The sequence below is a fragment of the Megalops cyprinoides genome, chromosome 25 (assembly GCF_013368585.1).
Source record: "Megalops cyprinoides isolate fMegCyp1 chromosome 25, fMegCyp1.pri, whole genome shotgun sequence".
Taxonomy (NCBI): Eukaryota; Metazoa; Chordata; class Actinopteri; order Elopiformes; family Megalopidae; genus Megalops; species Megalops cyprinoides.
The window spans coordinates 19,657,008-19,683,890 of record NC_050607.1 but is presented as its reverse complement, the minus strand read 5'-3'; the positions used below and the strand labels follow the sequence as shown (position 1 = coordinate 19,683,890).

General features: G+C 42.7%; 1 protein-coding gene across 1 annotated transcript in view; it reads left to right on the top strand.

Annotated features, from left to right (window-relative positions):
• LOC118772082 (protein phosphatase 1H-like) overlaps positions 1–7,237 on the top strand; it is a 30,233-nt gene extending 22,996 nt beyond the window's left edge. The window contains exons 7-10 of the mRNA XM_036520334.1: positions 2,117–2,180; positions 3,289–3,396; positions 5,796–5,947; positions 6,552–7,237. Coding sequence (XP_036376227.1) covers positions 2,117–2,180; positions 3,289–3,396; positions 5,796–5,947; positions 6,552–6,699 — 472 coding nt within the window. The 3' untranslated portion in view covers positions 6,700–7,237. The remainder of the gene's footprint in view (positions 1–2,116; positions 2,181–3,288; positions 3,397–5,795; positions 5,948–6,551) is intronic.
• The last annotated feature ends 19,646 nt before the right edge of the window (positions 7,238–26,883 follow it).

Here is a 26,883-nt window from a genome sequence, read left to right as displayed (position 1 = left end):
GAGAAGGCTAATTCAGCAGAGACTGTCCTTGTTTCTGTACCAAGATGCACTATTCAGTAATTCCAAGCACAGTGTTGCAAAAGTGCTGATTCCGCCACTACACCTGGTGTGAAAGCATATGGTCCTTCAGAGTATATCCAGTAATCTATATAAAAAAAACTACTCCAGAGACTAGTAAGCCTCCTGAGTCCAGTACCGTTCTTAATATACGTACTGTTGTTACTCTCACTTACATTCCTAATATCAGAAGTGTTGTTCAAGCTTCAAATGAAAATTCGGGTGGAGAATTTACAGACAATCCCTACACGATTAATCCAACCTGGACAAACTGGTCCCATCCACGTCTATAAAAATCCCACGTACCACTTCCTTTCTGTGTCAGCTGTTCATGGCATCCCTCCTCCACCTCATCTCTTATTTTTCCCTGTTTATGATGTCAGCATGGGAGGGGAGACTCAACAACCTTCGCCCACGGCCAGGTGTGATCCTTTTGTCACTCTCCAAGCCAAATGAAAGTACATTACTAGCATTTTTTTTGGCTCCACTATTACATTGCATTACAAGCATTTTACAGATGGTCTTATACAGAGCAATTTAGATAGGTTACAATGTTATCCATTCATTACTAAGGCAGTTGTGGGTTAAGCACCAAGGAGCAGGAAATCAAACCTGCACCCTTTTGGAGATGAGCACTGCTCCTTACCACTATGCTATACTGCTGCTCTTGTACTGTCATAACCACATCAAATGCAATCTCCATGTTTTAATTTTACTTAAATTCAAGTCTACTGAAAGGGGAAGGGGAAATACACTCAATATGGGATACATACCTTTAAGTAATTGTCATGAGTGGATGCGTCAAGAGTTTCTACTTGTCCTCACAGAGCTGTGTGGGTTTAAAATTCCTAGAGTGGAAGTCCAGTCTCTGACCCCGTGGCAGTATTGGCCATTAACGCCCTCGGAAGGGAACATTCCTGGAGGCCAAGGACCTAAGATTTAAAATACCTTTGGAAAATGAATCAGTTGACCCATATTGTGTTACTCTGTTACTGATAGTGTTTACAGTCTTATGACATGGGAGGCTGGTATACACGCCTGGCTCCTAATGACTGTATTACTGTGAATGAATGCTGTATTACTGCTATTACTCATTTCATATAATTTACAAAATGTATTATTTTACCAGTTTTGTTTGTTTGCCTGGTGTGTGAATTGAAAAGGACTTAAGGAGAGGTTTAGTCAGGAAAACCATCATGTGTGCTTCCGTCTGGAAGAAAAAAAAACACATTCTTTCAACTTTATTTTCCCCTCCCAGAACACTGCCGAAACACCCCTATTATTCACTATGAGTGGCAGTGTAATCACTCTACACAGCATATGAGAGCACAGGATAGAATGCTAAGACCAGCATGTTCACACTGACCTTCGCAAAAAGCTATCTTCTGGAAAACGCGGTGCGCAAACACACCTTCGTCCTGTAATAGGCCTCACCCCCTAGAATGCTATGTATGCTGTTATATTGTTGTTTAATAACATGAATGAGTTTAATATTTGTGCAGAGGTGATGGAAACAGCAGGGGCACAATGTGAGAAACCAAGCTTTATCATGAGCTGGCGCTCATGCAGAGCTTGGTTTTTAATTGTCGTCTCTCTCAACCTCTCTCTTCCTCTGAGTGTCTCTCTCTGCCTGTCTCTCTCTCTCTCTCTCTCTCACACACACTTTTTTCTCAAGCTAAAGAATAATGATGTTTGTTGAGTTTTGTTTCTTATTTTAAATAAAGGAGGTTTGAAAGTCAAAACTCTCTCTCCCTGTCTCTGTTTCTCCCTCTCTGTCATTGTCTCTCACCTTCTCTTTTTCTTTCCTTCCCTCTTTCTCTTCCTCTCTCTCTCTCTTTCTGTGTCTTGCTTTCTCTCTCTCCATCTCTCTCCCTCTCTCTTTTTGTGTCTCTTGCTATCTTTCTTTCCCTCTCTGTCTCTTTCTCTCTCTCCCCCTCTCTTTCTCTGTCCCTCTCTCTCTTGCTCTCTCTCCCTCTCTGTGAGTGCCATTTCAGCCGGACACGTACGCAATGAGGGACATAAAATACAAACACATTAAAGTCTCCTCTCTTCTGTGCAGGGCATATAAAACCATCGAGGATGACGACCTGAAGTTTCCTTTAATATATGGGGAAGGGAAGAAGGTAAGAGCCGAGGATGCTGACAGAATTGCTCCCCTGGCCTTGAGCACGCGGCCAAATCGGAGCTCCCCAGATTGCTACTTGTCTGGCGCTGTCAGTCCGGCCGAGCCCCAAGGAGAGAGCCGCGCCGGCCTTCTGAAATATTTCCACCTGCCGCCCGGCATTGTGGGAGCCTGCCTCTGCAGGGGGGGAGGTTGGGTCTGCTTGGTGTAGCACACAGCAGATCCACAGAACGCCTCATCTGTAAGATCCGTGTGGAGCTGCAGACACACCAAGGCGGGGGAAAGAATATGTTTAGACCCCCCTGGAGAAATGTTGTCTTTTAAAAAGACCGCATGTGTAACCGCTGAAACATATAGGGAGGCACTCTGCACTGCTCCAGACCTGAGACCATGTAGCGCTGAAATGAATCCATTGTAACCTGGAGGTTTTGTGCACTTGTGATTGTTATTCACCAAGCCTGGATTACATTCAAACGGTTCCCATGTCCCCCAAGCATATGTTCATTCATCATAGGTGATGAAGTGTAATGTATGGTGGTTACAGAAAGCCGCCTTTTCAAAAACTGCGAGTGAGCTACCTCTTTTAGCTCAAGGAACATCCCCTTCTATCTGTGAACTGAAGAAACAAGGGAAGAGGAAGGGCCAATGGCAAGGACAGCTATCTGCTCAGGAACCCACTGTCATATTGTAGCATGCGCTGCCTCCAAGCTTAGCTTCAGCCCGGACATGGAGGAAAAGAGTTGGGGACAGGGGATTGCTGTTTTAGAACATTTGTTGTTACAGGCTAACTGTTGAGTTGTGCGGGTTGCCAAAAACAGTAAAGTTGCCTATGGTTTCCTAACGATGGTAGTAACGTAATAGAGCGAAAAGAAAATAGCACTGCTATTATAGAATGGGATAGGGGACCTGTTCTCAAATGACACGAGGCTGCAACTGACCCATTATTGAAATATTAAAACACCTTTAGATGCCCCTCTCTTAAAACTGTCCAAGAGTTGCTGAAGTATAGATCCAGCATCGCTTCCACAGAAGAAGCTACTAAATCCAGGCTGGAGAGAGAGAGAGAGAGCTGTCCCTAATGTGTGCGTGTCGGGGGCTTCTCTCCCCAGGCCCGAGTCATGGCCACCATCGGCGTCACCCGCGGCCTCGGCGACCATGACCTGAAGGTGCATGACTCCAACATCTACATCAAGCCTTTCCTCTCCTGCTGCCCAGAGGTAAGGATCAGAGTCCCCGCACTCAGCAGTAAAGCAGGCCCCCAGCAGACAGCCAGTCCCAATCCTTTCCAACAAGTAGCCATAAGGAATAAGTGTTAAAAAATTTTCTTTCATGTGTAGAAGCTCTGTACTGTAAGTATGTAAAGACTGATGTTCTTAGACCCTCCAGTGAACTGTAGACAGGCAGTAATTGTAAGGAAAGGACAGAATATGTGCAGAAAGGCCTCATAAAGCAATGACCTCTTACCCCTGTGGAGACAGGAGACGCAGAATTGGAGAGGCTGCGGAGCACCCTGGAGACACTCTAACCTTCAGTGAGGCGTGTCCTGTGAAAAAAGATCTGATTCCATCTCTTCTTCTTAAACTTGCTTTGCCGTGATGTTGGGCCTGCTTCCCCCTCTCGCCAGAGAACTTCTGAGCACGTAACCGCGCTCACTGTTCTGCTTGAAGTGTCTGACTTCCCGCGAATTTTTCTTGATCTTTAATTCATTGCAGCTTGAGTTCAGTCGTGGTTCAGCATGGAGCCTTTCCCCATTTTATTTCTGTTTTCTCATGGACTGTTTCTTCCTTTTCTGCAGCCCTGCCGCACTGCTTCTTTCAAAGGGCTGTAGATATCTGTGAGGAATATCTATGGCAATAATGAAGTGAACCCGTAATCCTGAATCAAATTCTGGTCTTACAAAAGGAACTTCTAAAAATTTATTTGTTATCCCTGCATGATGGATATTGTCTGCGTGGTCAAGTTGCCACCATGCTTGAGTTTCAAGTTCAGTATGTGTGTGAAAGATGAAATGAAGGCAGTCAAGGCATCAGCACAATTGTGATACATATATATGGTACATATACTGCATGTATTACATTACATTCATTTAACAGACACTTTTATCCAGAGGGACTTCCAGCACAAGAGAACGGAAGTGTATCCATTAATGTTGAATGAGCAGTAGTGTCAGACCAGGCTAACAACACTCCCAAGCCAGTGAGTGTGAGCTTAACACCATTCAAGCCCTACCACAAGTTAACCTGTGCTATATATATAAAGCACATTTATGTAGCTAATTACAGTAGATATACTATATATGTATACACACACACACACACACATTATATAAATATACATTTTTTTAATAAGAAAAAAATGGAAAGAAATTCATCAACCTCACTATTTATATTTGTCTATGGAACAAATTTCTAGCATTTAGATTCAAGTGTTTAGATATATATATATGTGCTGGCTGTTGCTGTGAGAAGGATTCTGTTGGACAGTGCGTACAGAGTTCCAGAGGAGAGAGGGAGACGGGCTCACTGCTGGCCAGGGTCGTTATTCATAAGCAGCCATCTGCCAGCGCAACAGAAAGGAGGTCAAAGACGGGGTGCAATCTCCATTTCTCTGAAATAATGCGCCCCGGCCGAGGCAATCGCAGCAGTGTCTGAGACTGAGAGGAATGACTGTTTGGACTGTGCGGGTCCGAGGGTGGCATTAATAAGATGGAGGGGGGAGAATGAATGAGGCCGGTCAGAGGAGCTCAACGCACAGAAACAACATGAAGGATGCTGAGTATGAGGGAGGCAGACTGTAACGCTCCCAGCTTTTAGGTACAGTTTACATGTAGTCATTTGGCAGATGCTTTTATCCAAAGTGACTTGAGTGAGGCAGAGTACAACCCAAGCAAATAGTCATGTAAGGAGTCAACAATATTAGAAGCCCTGCATGACCAAGTTTCAATAGTTGGCCAGACAAGGTACAGACTAGCTGATAGAGATACAAGTGCATGACACCATAGATTTGAATATTTTTTTTCTTTTTTAAGGAAAACAAGCTTTAAGACATAAGATATTGCTTTAGGTGGTAGTGTTTCAGGTGTTCGGGTGAGCATTGAAGAGCTGTGTCTTCAGGTTAATATTGAAGAAACTTTGATAGGCTTACCTGTCTTTGACATGTGGCTTTGCTGTTTAGATGGTCAACCACATAAATGTCAGTTCTTTTCCACCGCTGAGAAAAACATACCTGTACCTCCCACAGACTTCCTAGATCAGCGTTTCCCAACCCTGCTCCTGAAGGCACACCGTCCTGCATATCTTCTATCTATCCCTGCTCTACCTACCTGACTGAACTCATCAGTGGCACTTTTGATTAGCTGAGCACACCTGATTTAGTCAAGCAGGAAGGATACATAGAAGATATGCAGGACAGTGTGCCTCCAGGAGCAGGGTTGGGAAACACGGTCCTAGATAAACACACACTGACACATTCACCACTGTTTAGAGGTATTCATGAAGGGCGCGTATCTGTGCGATCTTGGGAGTGTGTCCTCTACAGCTCTGTATGGATCTTGGGTCAGTCTGTCCTGTCAAGAACCTTCAGTCTGAGAGCCTCACTCCTCTTTCCCCACCCCCAGGTGAAGGTGTACCACCTAACACAGTATGAGCACGGACCCGACGATGTCCTGGTGCTGGGCACTGATGGCCTGTGGGACGTGCTGTCCAATGAGGAAGTGGCGGAGGCGGTCACCACCTTCCTGGCCAACTGTGACCCAGACGACCAGCATAGGTATGTGGCATTTCTTTGCATTAGAGCTGCTGCAGCCACAACACAATAGCCTGGGTTCCAAGCGAGCGTAAGGCTTTCAGGCTAACACATGCATTCTGACAGTATACAGAGAGTCCACTAGCGTTCCTCCTGAAAGGCTAATGTTCAGGCTAGTTAAAAGTCCTGAATTCCTTATTCTTATTTCTCACTCACCTCACGCAACTTTGAGTCCTCATTAGTCTCTTCATGCTCTTTAAGTAACTTTCATTTGTAAAAAGACTTTTCACTTTTAAACATTTCCCAGTAATTTGAGCACCCTTAAAATAATTAATAATCTTAAACTACAAGTCCTACTATCACTTAATAGCAGCTGCTCAGAGACCAGTCAATGCTCCCAGACTCCTAAGACCAGCATTCGTTATATTAATATTAAGATATGACTTAAAGTAACTTGAAAGATGTTATTTGAATAATTTATGTCCTAGTTTATCTTCACGATGGCCTTTCAGTATTGGTCTCGCGGCTGTTCTAAACCATTTTACCCGATGCAAGGCCAGTCGAAGCCATTTGTCCTGTCCTTATCAGTGTGTCTAAGGCTGTCTTTTCCCCTCTGTGTGTTGGCCAGGTACACGATGGCCGCACAGGACCTGGTGATGAGGGCGCGGGGGGTGCTGAGGGACAGGGGCTGGCGGATCTCCAACGACAGACTGGGCTCCGGAGACGACATCTCCGTCTACATCATCCCCCTCCTCTACGGGAACCAGCAGCCCTAGCTACAGCAGCTCCCCCTGGTGGCTCCAAAAGGGGACATGAAGCCGTGTCTTGCCCCCTCCCCTTCCTCCCTGACTGCCCCCCTCCCCCCACAGTGCTGTACTGTAAACGACGATCATGCATAATCAGCTGACCTACCCCTCCTCTACGGTAAGGCACGTGTGTTTGAAGACCTTCCTCATAGCACAGTGTTAACAATGGAAGATCTCAGGATTTCCGAGCCACCCTTGTCATGTGACCCCCGGATTGCACGGGCAGGCCGCCGAGTGTTGCCGCTTTGCCCGCGTGTGAATTGGGAGATACACATAATCTTCTCATGCTGTGGAGAAGCCATCAAAGGTCATCAAGTGGTGTAGTACTTGCCAACCGAGGCACTCCGTAAGAACAGCCCCCTCTCATATGCAGTTCTGGTGTTCCCCAGTACTTGTGCACTGATTTGAAAGGGGAGTCTGCACTTTTGCAAGTGATGACCCTGCTTTTATTTCGGGTCACGGGGGGCAGCAGTGGGAGAAACAGGCAGGGATTGGGAATCGAAGCAATCTGAGCAAGGTGCAATGGTTTACCTTTTTTTTTTTTGGTCACTTTTGATACTTGCTGATTAAGTTGGTGTCCTTTTATATAAAAAAAAATGTGACTGAAAGTCATTAATTTTTGAAGTTTGATCTTAACTGTTGTGAAGAATGGCTGTAAAGTGTATATACCGATCAAGCACATTTGTGTGTCAGTGGTGATTCTGCTCTGCTTTAACCAGTCCTGGTTCACTGCTGTGGTGTGTTTTCTCTCCTGGGAACGGTTATCCTCTGTGTGTCAATATGCCACAATCACAAACCTGAGTACTCTTCAGGTCTCTGCTTCATCGCTGCTTTTAGCTGAGAGGCTTGGGTCCAAACTTTTTACCTCTTGTACAGAAGTGGTAATGTCAGCTTTTGTAGAACATAAGTAGAACCGACAAGAAAGGACAGAAGGAACACACGAGGGTTCACCCGCCTCGTCCACTTTGGTTTATTTATGACTTTAATCGTTATTCTAATTTATTTTTAGGATATCTGTGTAACTGACCTGTCCAGCGTTCCGAACACAATACCAGCCTCTTAGTCATACAGTTCACAGGAGGTGAAAGATTTTGCCAGAATTTGATGAAAACAATCCACTTATTTTCTTTTAGATTTATGGCTGTTTCAGACGCACTTCTGAGGAAAAAAACATGCTGTCAAATTTCTAATTCTAGTTTCTAATTTTAGTCTTGATTTCTAAAATATTCTGCTTTAGGGGGGAAATATTTTCTAATTAGCATTTTTAAATTATTCATGGAATAGGAGCAGGGAGTATAAATGCCAGTCTCAAAGTTTTAGACTGATGCTCCACCATTTTGTCTGTAGAAGCCATAGTGGAGACTTGTCATGAATCCTGACATATCACCATGCAGAGGGTACTCCATACCAGCATAGCCTAATATCACCACAACAAAGCTGCTGAACTTCACCATACAGTACCACAGAACCTTTCATGAAGCTACAGTACCTTTATTTTTTATTTATTTGTTTTTATGGTTGGAAATTTTCTTTTTTTAGATGTTTTATTACTGTGATTCTTAGTTCGCATTACAAATAATGGCTCTTTTTTGTTTCTTACTTGTAGTACTGAGGCACCCTGAGAAATGTCGAATACAGAATATGGAGTTTGTGCCGGTGTTTGAAGGGGAAAGTGATGAATATATGCATATTCTTAATTTTCGCTGATGACCTCTGAAAGCAAAGAAGTCTGCTGTTTGTAAATTGAACAGCATGGATTTATGAAACAAAACAATCACAGATCTCACTGTAAATCTATCATTAATTTCATCTACCTCACCGACTCAATTTTTTTTTTTTTTTTGTTTGTGAATCCAAAGAATGAAAATGTCCATCTGTACCTATATTCCATTTTTTAGAAAAGCAATGCATTTCTTTGTTGATGGATAAAAAATTCCCATCTTTGTGGTGCAGTGAACATGACTCATTTTTGTGATTATCATGTTCCGGCAAACTGAACAATTCTATGTCAGTCACGGTGTAAAAAATGCATGGATACATTGCTTTTCAGCATGTCTGTTTGTATTAACAGAAGATATTGAGCTGTTGCACATACTATGTGACATGTTAATTATTTGTGCCATTTTTGTACAGAGATATATGGTTTCCTGTGCAGTTTTTTCCACTGGAATTTGCTAATGAAAGCCTCCTTTCACCCTGAGGCTGGCCTGTAACCAAAGCATTGTTTTGCAGTGATGTGCTTTGTACTCAGTTTGAGTAACATATTTAAGGAGGACTTGTTTTTTCTGCTTCTTTGTTTTTTCTGCTTCTTTTGCGTTACCGAGTTCGACGGTCACTAAAGACACACATACCAAGGAAAAAAAACTCACTCACAGTTAAAGGGATAAATGTTCCGAGGGGTACAGTCAGCAAGGTTCTCGTCTGATCCGTACAGCACAGGTTCGAAACCAGCCATGTCATGTGCTAACAAAGACTGGTACCCCGCACTGGCAATAGATTTGACCTTGTTCTGCGTGATGTAGGGGTAAGATTTACTCATCTCGCCACTCTCAGGCACCCTTTGGTCCAGCTGCAGTGTGCTCAGACGATTGTTGTAGAGCAGAGCCTATCCTCCAGTTGGCACTCGCCTTGGTGGTGCACTCTGTGACTTGTAGTGTGAATAGCAGTTAGCTGCGTGTGAGTGTATTGGAGGATTGCATATGTCTCGCCTCAGTTCTCTTGCACGTGTGCAGAGATTGTCACGATGAGACGAGCCTAATGTACGGTTTCCAAACAGGGTTGCATAGGGGAGAAAATGAAGGGCAGTCGATTGTACTGAAGAAAGGCCTCAGTGTTGAAACCACATTCCACATAACATGTAAACATTTTACTCTAGGCATTTATTATTCCTAGTCTAATTGCAAAATGTCTTTTCTATGGGCCTCTTGTTTCTTGGAGAATTTTAGTGTCCACCAAAATTGGATCGTTGCTAAAATTGGAAAGTTGGATTGATGTTGTTTATATGAAATAATGGATAAACTTTGAGTGCTTTCAAAGTGAGCCCCAGAATTGGAACAGAAAATGTGCTGTGACTAATGAAACTAATAGACAGTTTTCTAATAGCTAGTACAGTTAAATACATAATTGCATTTTATGTTTATGTGAATACAAAGAGCAGAATGTGCTTGGCCTTTTAGGTGAGTAGGAGCAAAATGTACTTTAAATGATTGTGCCACCTGAGCCATGTAAGAAAATATGAACAGCTTTGGAGGATATTTCTGTTAAGGTAAATGGCAAGAACCAATAATCTACCTAAGTGAAGTCACAAAACTCAGGACATGGTTATTTGTTTTTTTAAATACAGGGTATTATATAGAATACATTGAAATCACAAAGACTTGAATCCCTGACCTGACATAGGCATGTTGTCTGTAATTGAAAATGCATCAAGAAAACCTGTAATGAAGTGCCCTCTGTTTTTGAGAACAATACTGTACTTTGAATTCTCTGGTTGAATGGTCACTTGTGTTCCTTGAACCATACAGGTGTCACACACAGTATCTGAGAGAATTTTTTTACAGCCAGGAAACCCCACAGCTGGACGCCGCGTTTTTGGCTATCCATGAGCAAGCACAACGCCTGTGTGTTATCTATCCGTGTGCTGGTGTGTGTGATTCAGTAGTGTCAGAGGGCACTCACCAGTGAAGAGCTGCTCTCTCTGCCATCGATCTCTCTGTCACGCTCGACGGAGTTCATCACCCCCCCCGTCCTCGCTTCCACCTCAGAGACCGACAATGGGAGAGAAAATGCATTGCTGATGTGGGAACTGCACTTCAGAGGACGATAAGTGTCTCACTGTATCATATGTATTAAATGAAGAAAAATGTAAAGATGTTTAAATACGGAAGAACATTTTTTTGACTGATGTTGTTGTTGACCCCCCCCCCCCCCCTTTTGTGAGTGCGAAATGTACATTTTGTAAAGATGAAACCTATTAAAGTCAAAGGGTCTTTTTTAGTGTTTTGAATATTTTAAGTGCAATGACAAAAAAACAAAGAAGTTGACAAAAACATGTACCTTTTGTGGTTGTTTTCTTTTTCCCAAAAATGTAAATTCTAAGTTTAGCTGAAAATGCGGAAATGCGGAATACTAGAGCATCTTATCCAGACCAACTTATAAATGCATGGTACAGGTAACTGCCAAAATAAAGGAAATGCCAACATAAAGTGTCTTGATAATAGGGTGTTGGCCCATCACAACAGCTTCAGTGTGTGTTGGCATAGATTCTGCAAGTAACTGGCAACTCTATTGGAAGAACTACTCTTCCCTGAGAAATGCCATCACTTGTTGTAGTGGAAAACCTTAACTCAGGGGCAGCTCCAGAAACTCCCATAAGTGTTCAGCTGGGTTGACATTTTTAGGTGTAATAAAGGGTTTATGCATTGTGACATAACTGTAATGTCCCTTTCTGTGAAGTTATTTATAGACTTCTCATGCCCTAGACTGATATTTGCAGTCAACTGATTCAGAGCTGCTTGTCTGTTTTGCTTTGCATCTCAAACCAATGCGTGGACATCAGTCGTGGAATATGCACTTTCGATCGCAGTTTCTCCTTTGTTGACTGTCTTTCTCTCAGATTTACATCCCGACATCACCTTAGTCACTGTCCCTCATGAGACATAAACAAGTAGAGCAGTCACTAAGGGTCCTTCTAAACATGCCCCAATGATCTCTCCTCACTGTGTCACTGAGATCATCTCTTAACCATTGTAGCCAAAATAGTGGGCAACTGGGCCGCTTAGGATTTTTATACAGGATCCTAAGCATGATGGGATGTTAACTGCTTAATTAACTTGGGGACCATACCTGTGTGGAAGCACATGCTCACAATAAACTTTGTGTCCCTCGTTTACTCAAATGTTTCCTTTATGTTGACAGTTACCTATATGTCCCACCTTATGGGTTGCATTAGAGAGGACAGTCCTGTTAATGTATGAAAGATGACCCCCCCCCCCCCAATTCCTCTTAATCTCTACATAATTCTCTCCCAGAGGGTCAGGCACTTTCACATAGCTCAAACCTTAATGCTACTATCTGTATCAGGTCAAGGAACATTTGTAAAGCCCTGCAACGGTATTGGAATGCAATAAGAAGAAACACTGCCCTCATTAATTGAATTAGAAGATGCTTTCACAGCTGAGTGTTACTGATACGGTCCAAGTCAATTGCATGACTCAACACTACATTAACAATGTTGAACCCACTGGGCTGCTCTGGGGATTCTTCTGAACCCGGTGGAAATACAGAAAATATCAGCCACTGATTCCACCATAGAAAGAGGAAAATCCAACGCCTGACAAGTAATAAAGATATACAACACAAGTCAAAAGTTTGGACACAACTTTTATTCTTTATTCTAAAGTGTGGAAAATAGTAAGAATAACAGTAAAGACATCAAAGCTATGAAATAACACAAATGGAATTATGCAGTGACCAAAAGGTGTTAAACAAATTATAACTACCTGATATTTTAGATTCTTAAAAGTAGCCAAAAATACTATTTTTGGAAAGAAATTCATTCATAGGCATCAACTTCACTATATAATTTTTTTCTAAGAAACAAATGTAAAGGATTTAAGCATACGTCATTAGATCAAGATGTATTTGAATGCATGTTTCCCATTATCTTACTCAGGTGTGTCCAAACTTTTGACTGGTACTGTATGTCAAAAGTATCTTCTCACCCACTGCTCCACTGTGTAAGGCCTACACCTCATACACAGAGGGTGTGCCCTTGGAGGTGGAGCTCAGCAACAGAGCTGCTGGAGTACAGCCCCTCTGTGGAGACAAGCCAATGGGGCGAGCTTCTGAGATCAAGCGAGGTTGACGGACAGCCGCCTCCGCCAGAGCACATTCGTCATTCGGCTGAGGCTCTCAGACCGCACATTCCAGAAACGGGTTTTCACAGCTGTTCGGAAAGGTCAGTCAGCACAATCAATAGTCCAAAAAGCATTCAGCGACACTCAAAATCAATTACTGGGGCAATCTATCCAACATCGCACGGTAATGCCCCAAAGACGAAAAAAAACGAAGTGCTCAGCAATGCTGCCCTTTGCAATTTAGGCCGAAAACCAGAACTTAAATCCAAACTGAGAACAAGCACACAGTGTGTACGTTAAAGGGGAACTTTACATGCAGAATTTTGTACTGACCCGTTTTGCTCAATTTGGACCAAAACCAGACATGGTCCTGGATCCACTAGCATTCCATTTGCACTGTATTCCAGGTTATTCCAATTAAAGAAATTAATTAAATTAAAATGCATGTAATGTAATGTAAAGAGAGGATCAGGTACTCATTATGGGTCCAGAAGATGAACATCTTCACCATCATATATTGGAAATAGTTTGGTAATTATCAAAATATTTGGTATCAAAGGGTGCAATGTATGGGTGGGAGACGGGGGGTACTTTGCTACATAGTACTTTATAAATTTATGGAGGTTTATGATCAAAGGTAAGCAAATTTGAAATACATGTTTGATGACTAAAGTGCCAGTTCTGAATCGCCGAATTACTTTAATCACTTGCTGAAGATACATGCCCACTCTTCAAATGGCCTTTTCCAATGTAATAATGGAAAGTAAGTTGAAGACTCACAGATACTAGTTATCTACTGACATTATGTTGGCTGGGGAGCTACATACAGTACAACAGCGACTTCAGTAAACAGGTTTTAAAAAGCCATCAAATCATCTACTTACATCTGTACCTTATGCTTATGATATCACTTTTACAATCTTTCTTGAATTTTTCATTAATGAAATTAATGTAGCTACATGCCAGCAAACAGCTAACCAGTACAGAGTACGAGGACTGCAAATATGAATACATAAAAAGATAACAGGGATTGAAAATTTGTAACAAACATTTCCTGCATTAAGCATTATGTTGGGTAAAATGTGTGCAATACCAGTAAGCAAACATAACCACAGTGGTGTAGTGCTTGAACTAAAATGTGTATTTATGCACTCTACCTAATAGAAAGTGTGCAACTTATTTAAACCTATGCTGCAGGTTAAAATAAAGTCTATGAATCTTTGAATTTCAGTACCTTCATTATTAAAATATTATTTTGGCAACGGTAAAATGAGTTAAATGTACTGGCTTTTATTAATGGAGTTACTTGCACTTCCTCTCACACCGCTGCATGGTGCAGCCAGAATGTGACATCAAAAATGTAGGAGGCCGGCAGGAGAGCAGTGAGGCAGAACCCCTTTGTGATTCATTCAGTTTGTTTCCTCTCACACATAGCTCTCAGAAACCCGTTTAGCGCAAATACGTACGCCTCCGAAATGTTTACCTTGGTCAATATGTAATGTTTAATGTACATTTGGAGCTAATGAATGTTATCAGTCACAGCACCTGTGGCTGCTTTGATGAGCAATTAAGCACACCTTGGAGAGCTCTTGGCGGGAAGGAGGAGAGAGGGTGGTTGTTTGGGTGGTGGTCAGGAAAACGTTTTGCTTTCTTTAAAACCTCCAGGTTAATCTTTTCATCATGATATGTCCTCTCCCACCCCCCAACAATTCGACAAATGAAAAGAAGAGGGGAGTATGTTCTATTTTTTTCTCAGTAGAGGCAAGAGCAGCAATATATCACTATACATACGTACAGGTCCCACATGATACAAAAGACAAAAAAAAAAAAAATCACAAATCACATACAGAATAAATTAGTGTATGTCAACAATTGAAACTGAACAGACAAAAACATCCACCTCTCCACATAAATGGTCTAATATACCCAATCATTGCGCAGCAATTAATGTGGTCTACTTCCCTTTCCATGTAATTTTTATATATTGTAATTTTGTTGTATGTAGTTTTTTGTAGTTTTGTCATTTTTCACCCTTATAATAATGGATACAGGCCTACTGCTTTTCACTCACATATCCCCTTGTTTTGTACATTTCATGCGGTTTGGTTAAATGCGCTCTGTATTGTCATTGGAATGCTAAATGACAAAAAGTAGGCTAAACGTAAATGTAGCCGTTCCAGCAGATCAATCTGAGAGAAGAGAACCAAATTTTGCTAATGGGTTTGTGACTTGGCTGACTAGGCTGAGTCACTGTAGCTCATAAACACTCCCATAATCTCTCTCGCCACATCAAACACAGGCAGCAGGGTCACACCTTCAGCTCCTGAACTCGGAGCGCCAGAGAGAGGAGATCTCAAAGCGGACTGCGGGTTCAGACCTGCCTCCCGGACCCGCGGCGGGACTCGCGGAGCCATCTGGTCTGCGCCCGGCGACGGCGAGCCGAAACGCGGCCAGGGACGGCGCTGGTTTGGCACCGCCGCTCCATCGGGCTCCGCGTGAGAGGTCCTCTCTGCACGCCAATGACACGCTATCACAGTCATGCGTGTGCGTGGGTGGCTCGTCAAGGTCACCAAATGCTCGCTGGCGGAGCAGATCCAACGGAGCGTCTGTGCCTAATCTCATGCAAAATGCTATTTGCGCGACAAACCGGGCTCTGCTTAAGGAGCCTTATGGAAAGCTGGAGCGAGATAAACAAACAAGCAACAGCTTTAATGATGTCTGTTCGATTTAACATCTGCAAAGAACTGCCTGTCCGAGCCCATCAGCGATACCTCGTCTTTCATTGTTTGCGGCAACACGCAATGAATGAAATAATTACAACACATTACATACCCACCTACGTGTAAAATAACATATTTTGTATTCATCGGTTTCAATAAACAATAAACCTCCGTGAACATGCAAGGGATCAAACGGACAGAGTTAAGAATAAAAACATGACAATGAACAACATTTGGAAGGTGAAAATTTTGTAGATTGTTTTTTGGAGACATAAGGGGTCAGGTTATGTACAAACTGAATAGGCCTGCATGAAGTCCAATGATGTGTGAACAGATGAGAAACGTACATATGTACGTACATTACGTTATTGTCAGTTAGCAGACACTCTTATCCAGAGAACCTCACAAAGGTTACAGTTTTATCCATTTACACAACTGGATATTTACTGAGTCGATTCTAGGTTAAGTGCCTTGTCCAAGGGTACAGCAGCAGTGCCCGAGTACGGAACTAAACTAACAACCTTTCAGGTACAAGCCCTACTCGGTACCACTAAGCCACACTGCTACCCGAATAAGTAATAACAAACGTTTTAAGAGACACCACTGACCTAATGTTGTCAGACAGTTTACTCCACCACAGCAAGAATGGGTGTTTACATTAGGGTAAAAAAAAACCTTCATGATTTGGAAACACACACTCTACTGCGATACCTTTTGTAATTCTGGTCATCCCTGCACAGATGTGCTACCTTAGAGGATAAATTAGCATGAATTGAAAAATTAGCATAGAAGTCATTAGCATATAAATTTATAGTTTAAGCAATCAAAACGAAATCAAAATGGATCTCATTATCTGAAATTTGTGTTGAGCTTGCACCCTTTCAACACTGGCCTCACACAAGATTGTTTTATCTTCCCCATAATATTCCATTGGGGTCTGGCATTTAAAAGTGTAAATCATGTTCCAATGCCCCTCAGCGACTGTTTTAAAAACACAGTTTTCCGTGCCAGTTTAAAAGACCCAAAAGCTCAGGCTGAAGGTATTGTTGGCATCTTTTTAAAAAAATAGGGTCTGTGAACTCCTATCTAATTTAATTAAGAATTCACACCATCTCTTTAGCCTCCCAAAGGTGCTCATGGTGTTTTTTTTTTTTTTTTTTATGAAACACCTGTTTGTTAGAAGACAATAATTCATTTATTAACTATTTGGTAAATGTTTCAATGAATTCATTCTATCACTAATTTGTTAGAGTAGAGGTGATTTCCATAGGAGTGAGAAAGAGTGAGAAAGTGGCATATATGACCAATGAGGCAGCAGGTAAATTCGGACGGCTGTGTTTTGTTCCAGTTTAATCGGGGTATGAATAAATCTGGAGGGTGCCGCATATGATCAGAATTCGAGTGCATCTTGTTGGTTTGCACTCATAACAGGGAAACTGGTGTTCACGTGAAACCCAAGCGTGGCATAGCGGGTAAGGAGCAGGGCTTGTAACTGGAAGGTTGCCGGTTCGATTCCCTGCCACTGCGCCATTCATTCTCAGTTGGAATGCAGCCTCGTTGTCCACTCCCAAAGAGGCGGTTTGGAATCCGGTCTCTAGGCTTGTCCCAAAGAGACTGATTGGCAAATAAATTCTGCAGGAAACACAAAGTTTCCAGGAAATACTGCAATGCACATTCTTCACAGTAGGTGGTCACACTTCAGACCCTCTGATAAATTGACTGGCTCCACGCTCTGAGGTTTCCACTGTCCTCAAGTTTACTCTTAAGATATGAAGCTCTACATCCGCAAAAGTAGGTCATATTGCAAACGTAGTGTGAATTATTTTAACGCTATTCAGGAACTAATAACAAAGATGCAAGGGCGTGCACACTACTGACACTTAGAATTGACTATGTGCAGTTGGACTATAACAGAGCAGCTTCATGCTGGCATACGCAAATTAAAAAGCATGTGTAAGGCAATATTTGACTGTGATTCCTCAGTTTTTGGGTTTTGTGAGTCTCAATACAGCTAGCAATTTGAGACCAACAAACAGATAGTATTTACCCAACGTGAACCCAAATGTATCTCTCACACCTCAGGAATAGAGATGATTATCAGCGAGGACCAAAATGTCACCTGTGATGTTTGCGCATCTGTGTGTCGTCTTGGTATAATTTTCCCCTCAGAGGCTTATCATGAACCGCAGTCACGGTCGCTAATGGCGAGGCAGGTAAATCCCCCCAGCGGCCTCATCCTCCTCCTCCGCATCCCCCCGTCTTCTCTTTGTATGCTAATGGAGCGGAAAGGGCATGAGCGGCGAGAGGTTCAAACAGAGGCAGGCGATCCGTCATCCGCGCGGTGGCAATTCCAGAGCCTGGCGCTCCGCCAAGAGCATCTCGCCGGAGTCACTTACGCGCCATCCCGGACCTGAGCAAGGGGATCTTTCACAGCACTGCGAATAAGAATCCTATAGGCTGAGGAATGAGGCTGTCAGTCCAACCGGTTACCGGGACAGGCACCCCAATCCCTGCCGTAAAACCTCTCTGATCCGGGCATTACACGCTATCCGCGAAATGGAGATCAAGGCAGACCGCTACAGGGGGGAGCAATCTAACCAGAGTGGGCTACAAATCAAACTACTTTGGACCCCCCCCCCACATTCCGCCTTTGTGTGGTCATTAGCCAAACCAGAAAGGAGAGGTCAGAGTCGGATGATGTTGAAGCATTGGAAAAACGTGTGGCTTTACGTGCAACATGCGGCCAGAGGGGCGGCTCCCCCCACACGCGGCTGCAGTATTCATCTAGGCCTGCGGATTCTTCCTCCGGGGGCTATAAACACAGGGCTCTAATTCATTGCCTGGGGCTTTAATAGCCTGCGGGTGATTTACGGTCGCCCAGGCTGAAATGGGAATGTCACCAGATGAAAGATCACGGGCTGGATTGGCCCGCTGCTTCCCGGCGCTCTTATTGATAATTTATACCCGGCTCGCTGGCTTCTCATTCCATTCGGCAGACACAGCCCTGACAATGGGGGGGTGGGGAACCAAAAACAAAGGACCCCCACAGCCCTACGCTGGGTATGGCACGCATAATTCACCCGAATGAGATTATTGCTCATGTGCACATTTCACAGCCCATGTTATCCCTCTCCTTTCCCTTCACATTGCATTCTGGGATGTGTGAGGGCTGAGTGCCTTCTGTGTGATCATTTTGTACACTTTGTTTCTACCTGCATGTATAAAACCTAAACACAAAGATGTTATTCTTCACAAAGCCCTCTGTGTACTCTCCTGAAATGTTAAGGTAATGTTGTATCTTTCCTGAGCAGAGCAGATTATCTGCTCCACGGCCTTGACTGGTTTCTGTCCTGTGTGGGTCTAAGGAAGCAATAGATATGGTTTCACCTGGCTCAAGTTTAAAAGAATGTATTTTAGGGAGTTTTGCATTTTCAATTAACTGCTAGCCACAGAATATTTCAAAACACAATTATAACTTTTCTGCCTGGATACTTCTTACAAATGACGTATGTGGCTATTTGAGTTTCACGCCTTATCACCGCATAAAAATTGTGATGTACACTACTGAAAGTTGGAATTGCTCTGACTTCTCTGTGCAAGTTGTTGGATGACTTTTCCCTTGAGAGCTTCCAGAATAAACACGGAATTGTCTCGCTGCACTCTGACTCCGTTTCATCACTGAAGTTTCTTTCTAGAAGGTGAGATTCCACGACAGATGACAGGGCAGCCATTCAGGAAGGGAGCTTGCTCTGGCTGTTTGTGACTTTTTCATGTGAGCAGCATAGCTACAACAACTCCCAATGAAAAATGACTCCTGAATCCCCACCCAAACGCTCCAGACCAATATCACCTGGCCGTATCGAACACCTCCGTGCCCTGACGAATCTTCAAAGAGGAAAGGATTAACTCCGTTCAGCTTTCGCCACCTGGATGCATTCTTGTGGTTTAGAGAGGATATCGTTTAAGAATCAGCAGGTTACCTTCAGGAAAAATAAGATGTATATTCCCTGCAACACACATCGCAGGTGTTTAATTTCCAAACCTTTCCACATCAAATGTGCCAATTTTGATCTTTTAAAGTCAGCGGCGAGCGTGAGAAATGTGTGTCCTTAGATAAGGGCATCTGACAAGGCTGATCATAGATATGACCCCCCATGTAAAAGCATCTATTTCAATGAAAAAGAAATGGGGGCGGGTTGGAGGGCGGTGCAGGTCAGCTGCAGCTTTATCTACCGCGCAGCTTAGAGCGCAGCCGACACCCACAGGCCTGGTTCTGCATTCACGCCAGAACTGATGTTGTTCCATAGGCTCGGCTACAAGGCCACCTCACATCAGAGCAGCAGCAGTGTAGCATAGTTGTAAGGAGCAGGATTCGTGTGAGAGCTGAGTGCCTTCTGTGTGATCATTTTGTACTCTTTGTTTCCACCTGCATGCATAAAACCTAAACACAAAGATGTTATTCTTCACAAAGCCCTCTGTGTACTCTCCTGAAATGTTAAGGATGTTGTATCTTTCCTGAGCAGAGCAGATTATCTGCTCCACGGCTGTGACTGGTTTCTGTCCTGTGTGGGTCTAAGGAAGCACACAGGCCATGCCCAGTCAGCAATAGATATGGTTTCACCTGGCTCAAGTTTAAAAGAATGTATTTTAGGGAGTTTTTCATTTTTAATTGACTGCTAACCACAGAATATTTCAAAACACAATCATAACTTTTCTGCCTGGATACTTCTTACAAATGACGTATGTGAGAGTTTCTCACCTCATCACCGCATAAAAATTGTGATGTACACTACTGAAAGTTGGAATTGCTCCGACTTCTCTATGCAAGTTGAGTGAGATTCCACAACAGCTCGTAACCAAAAGGTTGCTGGTTCAATTTCCCACTGGGGCATTGCTGCTGTACCCTTGGACAAGGTACTTAACCCACAATTACCTCAGTGAATATCCAGCTGTGTAAATGAATAATATGGGAAACTGTAGCCTATGTGACTTTGGATAAGATCACCTGCTAAGTGGCAATAATGTAATGTCATGTAAAGCGCAGCTTAGCTGATGCAGCTTGTCAGCATCTGAATTTGAACACAGCCCCCATCCGGGTGGCCGAGGCTCTTCCACCAATCGCAGCTCAGAGCAGCAAGCGCGCCTGCACCACACCCACAGGAACTGCAGGTCTCCGAGCACCTAGCTGCTTACTCTATGTCAAGCGGACCTCCCAGGCCTGGTTTCGGGCAGATGGTACCAACGAGTTAACAAAGCATGAAAGCCTTGTATTTAGGTCAGCCTACAGCTAGACGTGTAGCACATTTTCAAACTTAATATAGCTGCTCCCATCTCCCTCGGTCCCTCCTCCCCTCAAATGAGCTCGAAATAGTTTAATTAACAATACAGCACCTTTATGTCAGTGTTGAGTCCAGGTCAGCAGGCTCGCGTTTTTGGATCACTGATACTCAGATGCAGTACAGAGTCACTCATATTATTGTGATCTCCTCTTCCTAATCCATCTCATCTGATCCGATAATACAAATGTTAGATCTCCGCAGCATCTATAAAGCATTGGTGCAAAACCAAGCCCTGCGTACCACTTTGTGGCTGGCAGTGCGTGCAAAGCATTCAACGCCGGCATAACCGTAATGTTCCAACATAAATCAGAGCCCCGTTACTAAAGAGGGATTTATGTTGGGAGTACTGAGACACCGACATCAGATTTCTGCACAGGAACAGTACCATGACCTACATGTTTATAGAATTTTGAGGCAGCCACACTGCCAGGGGGCCACATCAAATATCTAAAATTAATGACTTTCTCTTCCCTGGTGTAAAAAAAGAACCTTATCTACTTGTTTAGGGAAGACTGTCAAGCTGACAAAGAGGAAATGGCATTTCATTTTTTTTAGGCCAGAAGAATCAAAGCAACTCGTGGAGTAATGAGGAAGAAAGGAGAGCTGGTCATTAAGGTCACAGATTGCTACTCACGCAGATGGGTGTTTTGTGAAACATTCAGACTGCAATCCATGGCTCAGGATAACCTGACTGTTTAGTAATAAACAATGATTTCTGTCTATAAATTGAGGACTTGATTAAAATAAATACCAACCCATCACCTTGTCTCCACCAGGACAAATAAAAATTAAGTATAAATGTGCTTTGTATGAATAAAATAATATCCAGACATCCTGATTCATCCAGGTAAGCCGTTACCTTTAGTTGCACCTTAACCCATTATATTTATTTTCATTCTGCTGCATAGTTGGCAGGATTTAGAACTATAGATTATTTAAATAAAACACAACCAAAATTAGACAAGCTAAATGGTCTTTTATTTCAGTTAAATAAAGACAATACGGATCGTGTACATTTGTACGCACCATTGCCACCCACGTGGCTAAACAATAACAGAACCGCAGCCAGCGTAATTATAATCAGCTGACAGACACCAAATCACACATGGTTAGCTGCGACACGCAATCTTCAAGAGCTGTTATGTGCAAAGATGGGACATAAATCGCGATAGTGTGGACTTCATCTGAGCTGGGAGTGTCCATTTAAAACTGAGAAAGGCAGAACCGAGGTGTAAGTGTTCCTCTGAAGCAAGTCACCAGCACTGGCAAGGCAGTAGCTTGCGCAGTCATCTCCATAGCGGGCAATGTCACAACCCAACCAACAGCACAAACTACTACCTCAGCCAGGACATGGTGCAGACGGCAAATTGTCGCTGTTCTCCACCTCGCTTGTTCTGTGGTAACAAGGATAATATCAAGGGATGTAAATTAGTGGGGTGAACAAAATGCAGCCGATCACTCCTTGTGGCTTCTCCGGTGTCAATCTCCAAGCGTGGACATGATCCGTTGTGCTCCGAGTGCTGAAATGCCAGGGAAACCCCGCCCAGGACCCCCTCCTCCTCCTACCCTCCTCTCCTCTTCTCCCCCTCTCCTCCTCCCCTCCACCCCGCGACTCGCGCTGCCCTTCTCCTCGCGTGACCTGGAAACAGCATGTCAGCGCCTCGTTTTTAATCTCTCGCTACCCAAACTAGCTAATTGGAAAAGATTTAGATGCACGGAAACCGATGATATGATCATCGACGGCTAGATAGGAAACTTTTAGCATAACATATAACATATTTGACTAGAGTGGAAACATTCGTCTACATAACCTTGAAAGTAGCCACTAATTTAACGAACTATAATTGTTCTCATTAAAATCCGTCTTCAAATAGTGCGGTTAGACTAATAAACTACTTAAGCGTGCAACCCGACGAAGAAATAACACGTTTGCACTATCTGCAACGTTTACTAGCCAATTCCTACATTAGTATTACAAATTACTATGACGTTAGATGCAAAAGTACTGATGGACGACTTTCCCCCAATCGTCGGCTAACATTTTAATGGGTTTTAAAACTGATCTACAATGGACACGTGTATACTCCCTGGCTAACTGAACTCGCCCGTAGCGGACAGGCGGAATGACGAAGATACGAGTAGCTGCCCTTAGCTTGTTGCCTGGAAAATTAACATCACCGGTCTATTCCCTATTGCATTTTAGCTAATAAAGCCTTCAGTAAGTTCCACATCTTGAAAGCCTGCCATTTCTGCCACTTTAAACAATGTTACGGGGAAAACTAGCCACCAATCATCTCATTGTCAATAAAAAATATGCAACATAGGTAGGTAACAAGCTAACGCATAACTAGCTATACACATGATATTAAAGAACACACAACTAATACGCTAAAATTATTCTCGAATGAACCGATGAGTGACCGATGACGAGCGGTGATTTAAATACATAGCTAACTATCTAAGTAGTTAGCCGCATATTTCGGATCATTTCTATTCTTGGCCCCTACATGCGCAATAAAGGTTGTAAATTACTGTGACTTGCCAGCTAGCGATTGGTAGGTAGGTGGCTAGCGTAAACTGGCTAATTGTCAGTCGAATACCCACCGCAGTTCAAATAACAGTAGCCACTATCGACGTTAAAGTTCCGCAAAATCATACCCCAGATTTAAATATTTGATCTTTTGAATGCGCCAGCCACATATTACACTTTTCCCGTCGTTTGCAAGCCAAATTTTTCTCAGAAGGACAAAGGCGCACGAAGCTCTCCGTTTTCGACGCTTGTTTATCACCGCAGATGCCTTTTAAGTATGAATCCGATCGCCTCCGTAGAGGAGTCTCCATTCCTTTCCTCCGATCGTCTTCACCTTGTAAAACCCCCAGCTCTTTCTGTATGAAACCTCCGATTCACTCCGGATAAAATTCGCGGGAAACGTCAGATTTGGCGTACTGTATCACGCAACCAGTTCAGCCCCGGTGGGTTGTGGGAAACCAAGTCTTTTAGGGAAGGATTGCGGCTAGAGATCACTGATCTGTAGTGAAGAACTGGATTAGCGAACAGGGCGCGGCGGTGCGGCATTTTAGACGCCATCTTCCTGGTCCCATAAAATTGTTTAGTGTCCGCAGGATTACTGGGGATGATGAGAAGTTGTTCTCATTTGCAAGGTTTACAGAATACTTCTTCTAGTACAACTATCCTAAAATGCAAGGTTTACAGAATACTTCTTCTAGTACAACTATCCCTAAGATAGTTGTACTAGAAGAAGTATTCTGTAAACCTTGCATTATGTTGCTATTGTCATTGAAGGGGGATATGTAACACGGAATATAATAAATTGAGAATGGAAAGCACAAAAGATTATGGATTATGAGCCTTAACATTTTAAAATGATGCTCCATAAATCTGATTTGAAAAATACTATAGAGGCTAAAGCACCCTTATAAGAAGAGAAATTGATCCCCTATAGCTCATGGTTGGGGTCAATTCTGAATTGAGTTGAAAATTGATGATAAATAAAAATTCAGTTCTGGGGATCAGATTTGAATCTTAATAGTTGGCAGGATGTAGAATTTGAATTAAAGGAAATGGAGGTTAACTCTATGAAATTCTGATACCTGCTTTTTTTTCTCTCTTTATCACTGTAAACAATGTTAACTTTGATATCAACAACATTGTTAGAAGGACTGTGTCTAAAACATGACAGGAATGTTTTATCACACACCCTTAAAAGAAACAAAGTAGTCTGATAATTCTTAAAGTAAAGTTTGTATGAAGTCTATTCAATTCAATTCAATTCAATTTTGTTAAATATTTGAAAAATGCATGCATGGGTTCTTTTGCGACATGGCCCATGAGGAAGAAACCTCTAGGGAGAAAATTCGGGGATTAGAAGGGACCCTCCACTTACTTCACACATGTCACAATAGCTTGTTTGGCATGTAGCAGTGAGAAGGTAGTGCAGCCTATGTTGAGAAACAACCCAATTCCCACTGTGAAATATGCTGGGAGGTTTTGTAATGTTTTGGTTTGTTTTGCTTCTATGGGTTCTGGGGCCCTTTGTCACCTAGAGGGAGATACATATTCAATGGGAATGATCCAGAGTAGTCAACCAAACCTGTAAAGAAATGGTTAACTGAGCACAAAATAAGTGTTCTCAACTTGTTTCAATCCACAGACCTCAATCCAATTGTGGTCTGAACTCAAGAAAGCAGTTCACAAAAAAAAAACAGAAGAATCCAATTCTGTCAAGATGAAGGGACACAACATCACAACATCACATCTGACTGCAGAGATTCCGGAGCCTCATAAACTACAGGAACACTACAGGAAGCATCTTGTAAGGGCAGAGGATTGACAAAAAGCTAAATTCAGGGGTAAGAATAAATGTAACCCTCATATTTTCTGGAATAAAATGTATTATTTTGGAACAATACAACTTTTCTGTATGTAATGACATTTTTAATCAGGAAAAAAGAATATGTATATATTTTCTTTTATAACATGGTGTAGCGAAGGGTGAGAGCAGTCACCCCACACGGCCTTGAACCCAGGTCTACGGGGTACCAACCATGCAACTTTGACCGCGACGCCAAAGAGCCAGGCTCGTTGGTATGGCAGTCAGAGCGCATACTCAACCGTAGTGACGGAGAGCTACAAAGGCTGTTAGGACCACATGAGTCAGATTGTGAGGTGAGTTTTATCCTCACAAACTGCAGGTGTTAAAAGTGTTTTCAGACAAGTGAGGGCTGAAAACTGCAGTGAAAAGAGCATGCATTCAGCGGTTTGTGTGTGTCAGTACAGTGGTAGGAAATAAGCCTTTCTGAAGGGACAATGTCAGGGAATAAAAAGGATGCAAACCTTGAAGAATATCACAGGGACTGAGAAAGAATTATGACGGCATATTTAGGGTCGTAATAGCAAATGAAGCAGGGACATCAGATAGCTGCTGAAATACAGTGCTACAGAAAATTCCCCTTGATGTAATTTGTGTAAGGATGAGCTGGCATTTTTTTTGGCAAGGTCTCTCCTGCCATGTCAAATGTTACAGAAAAAAATATTCCGTGTGATGCCCTCACTACTTCTTTTGAATGGTAACTTTCATCATTCTCTCACAATAGTGAAAAAGACCTTGGTTTGCTGAACAACAACCGATGAAAAGATATTAGCCCTCCACTGGGAACCTGTTATTCCTGATGCTGGTATCATTGTATTGTTGCTTTCCTAGAAAGAAACCATGTAGAACTCAAGCCCTCAGATACACAGTGCAAAGTTGAGGACTCTGCAGTGATGGATCTAAGCAGCCAGTAAAATAAAATATTCATCAAAATCAGCCTTTTACTGTGTAAATCTGTTGTTCTTAGCTTATTAGAACAGTACTGGAGGCATTGTGGTAACCACAAAAATGCTGGGGCAGCAGCAGCTGACTCACTTTGTATTGCAGGTCATGAAACTGTATATTTCAAATCTTTGGTCAAATTAATAAAGTAGTCACAAAAATCCCTGGTTTATTTGGTTCAATCACATGATTGTGCCGTTCAGTCATCCCTCTGGGAATGCATATTTGTGGCAAATAAATGCTTTGAATAAAAACATGTTTGTAAAACCAGTTGGAAAATCCTTTACAGAGTGTGTATATACATAACTGAAATACTCATATAAAATGCATTGTACTTTCCATATGAAAATGGGTCATCATTCATTGTCAGGGAGCTTTCAGTCCCAACCGCACCCCCCTCTGGCCAGAGAGAGAATGTACTGTCATGATATACTCGCTAGAGCTTATGTCCTAATAAAGTAGAGGCTGCAGTTTTTAGCATGGGGAGGCAAACTGGGGGAAAAAAACAAAGGTATTTCAAACTCCAGTTAGAACAAGAAACATACGAGATATTCACTGTAGTTTTTAACGTGTAGTCACTCACATTAAAACACTGCTCTCATACCAGATATGTACCTTACAAAAAGAGAGTAAATCGTTACCTTAACTTAAAAACAGCATCACATGGGTTAAACCATTATCTAATGACAGGCTGTTAAAATCTTCTGCTGCTTTCTTAAATAATGCTTTCCCCTTAAAACCTATTGGTTCTCTTTGTTACTCTGTTCTAGTTACTTCACTGACTGAAACCACAGTCTTCTGCAGCCGATTTACGATGTTGCAATAGGTTTGGTTACCTTCAGCTCTTCCACTTGAGTTACATCATTCATTATACTGTCCCTAAAGTGGTCATATAAACTAAACC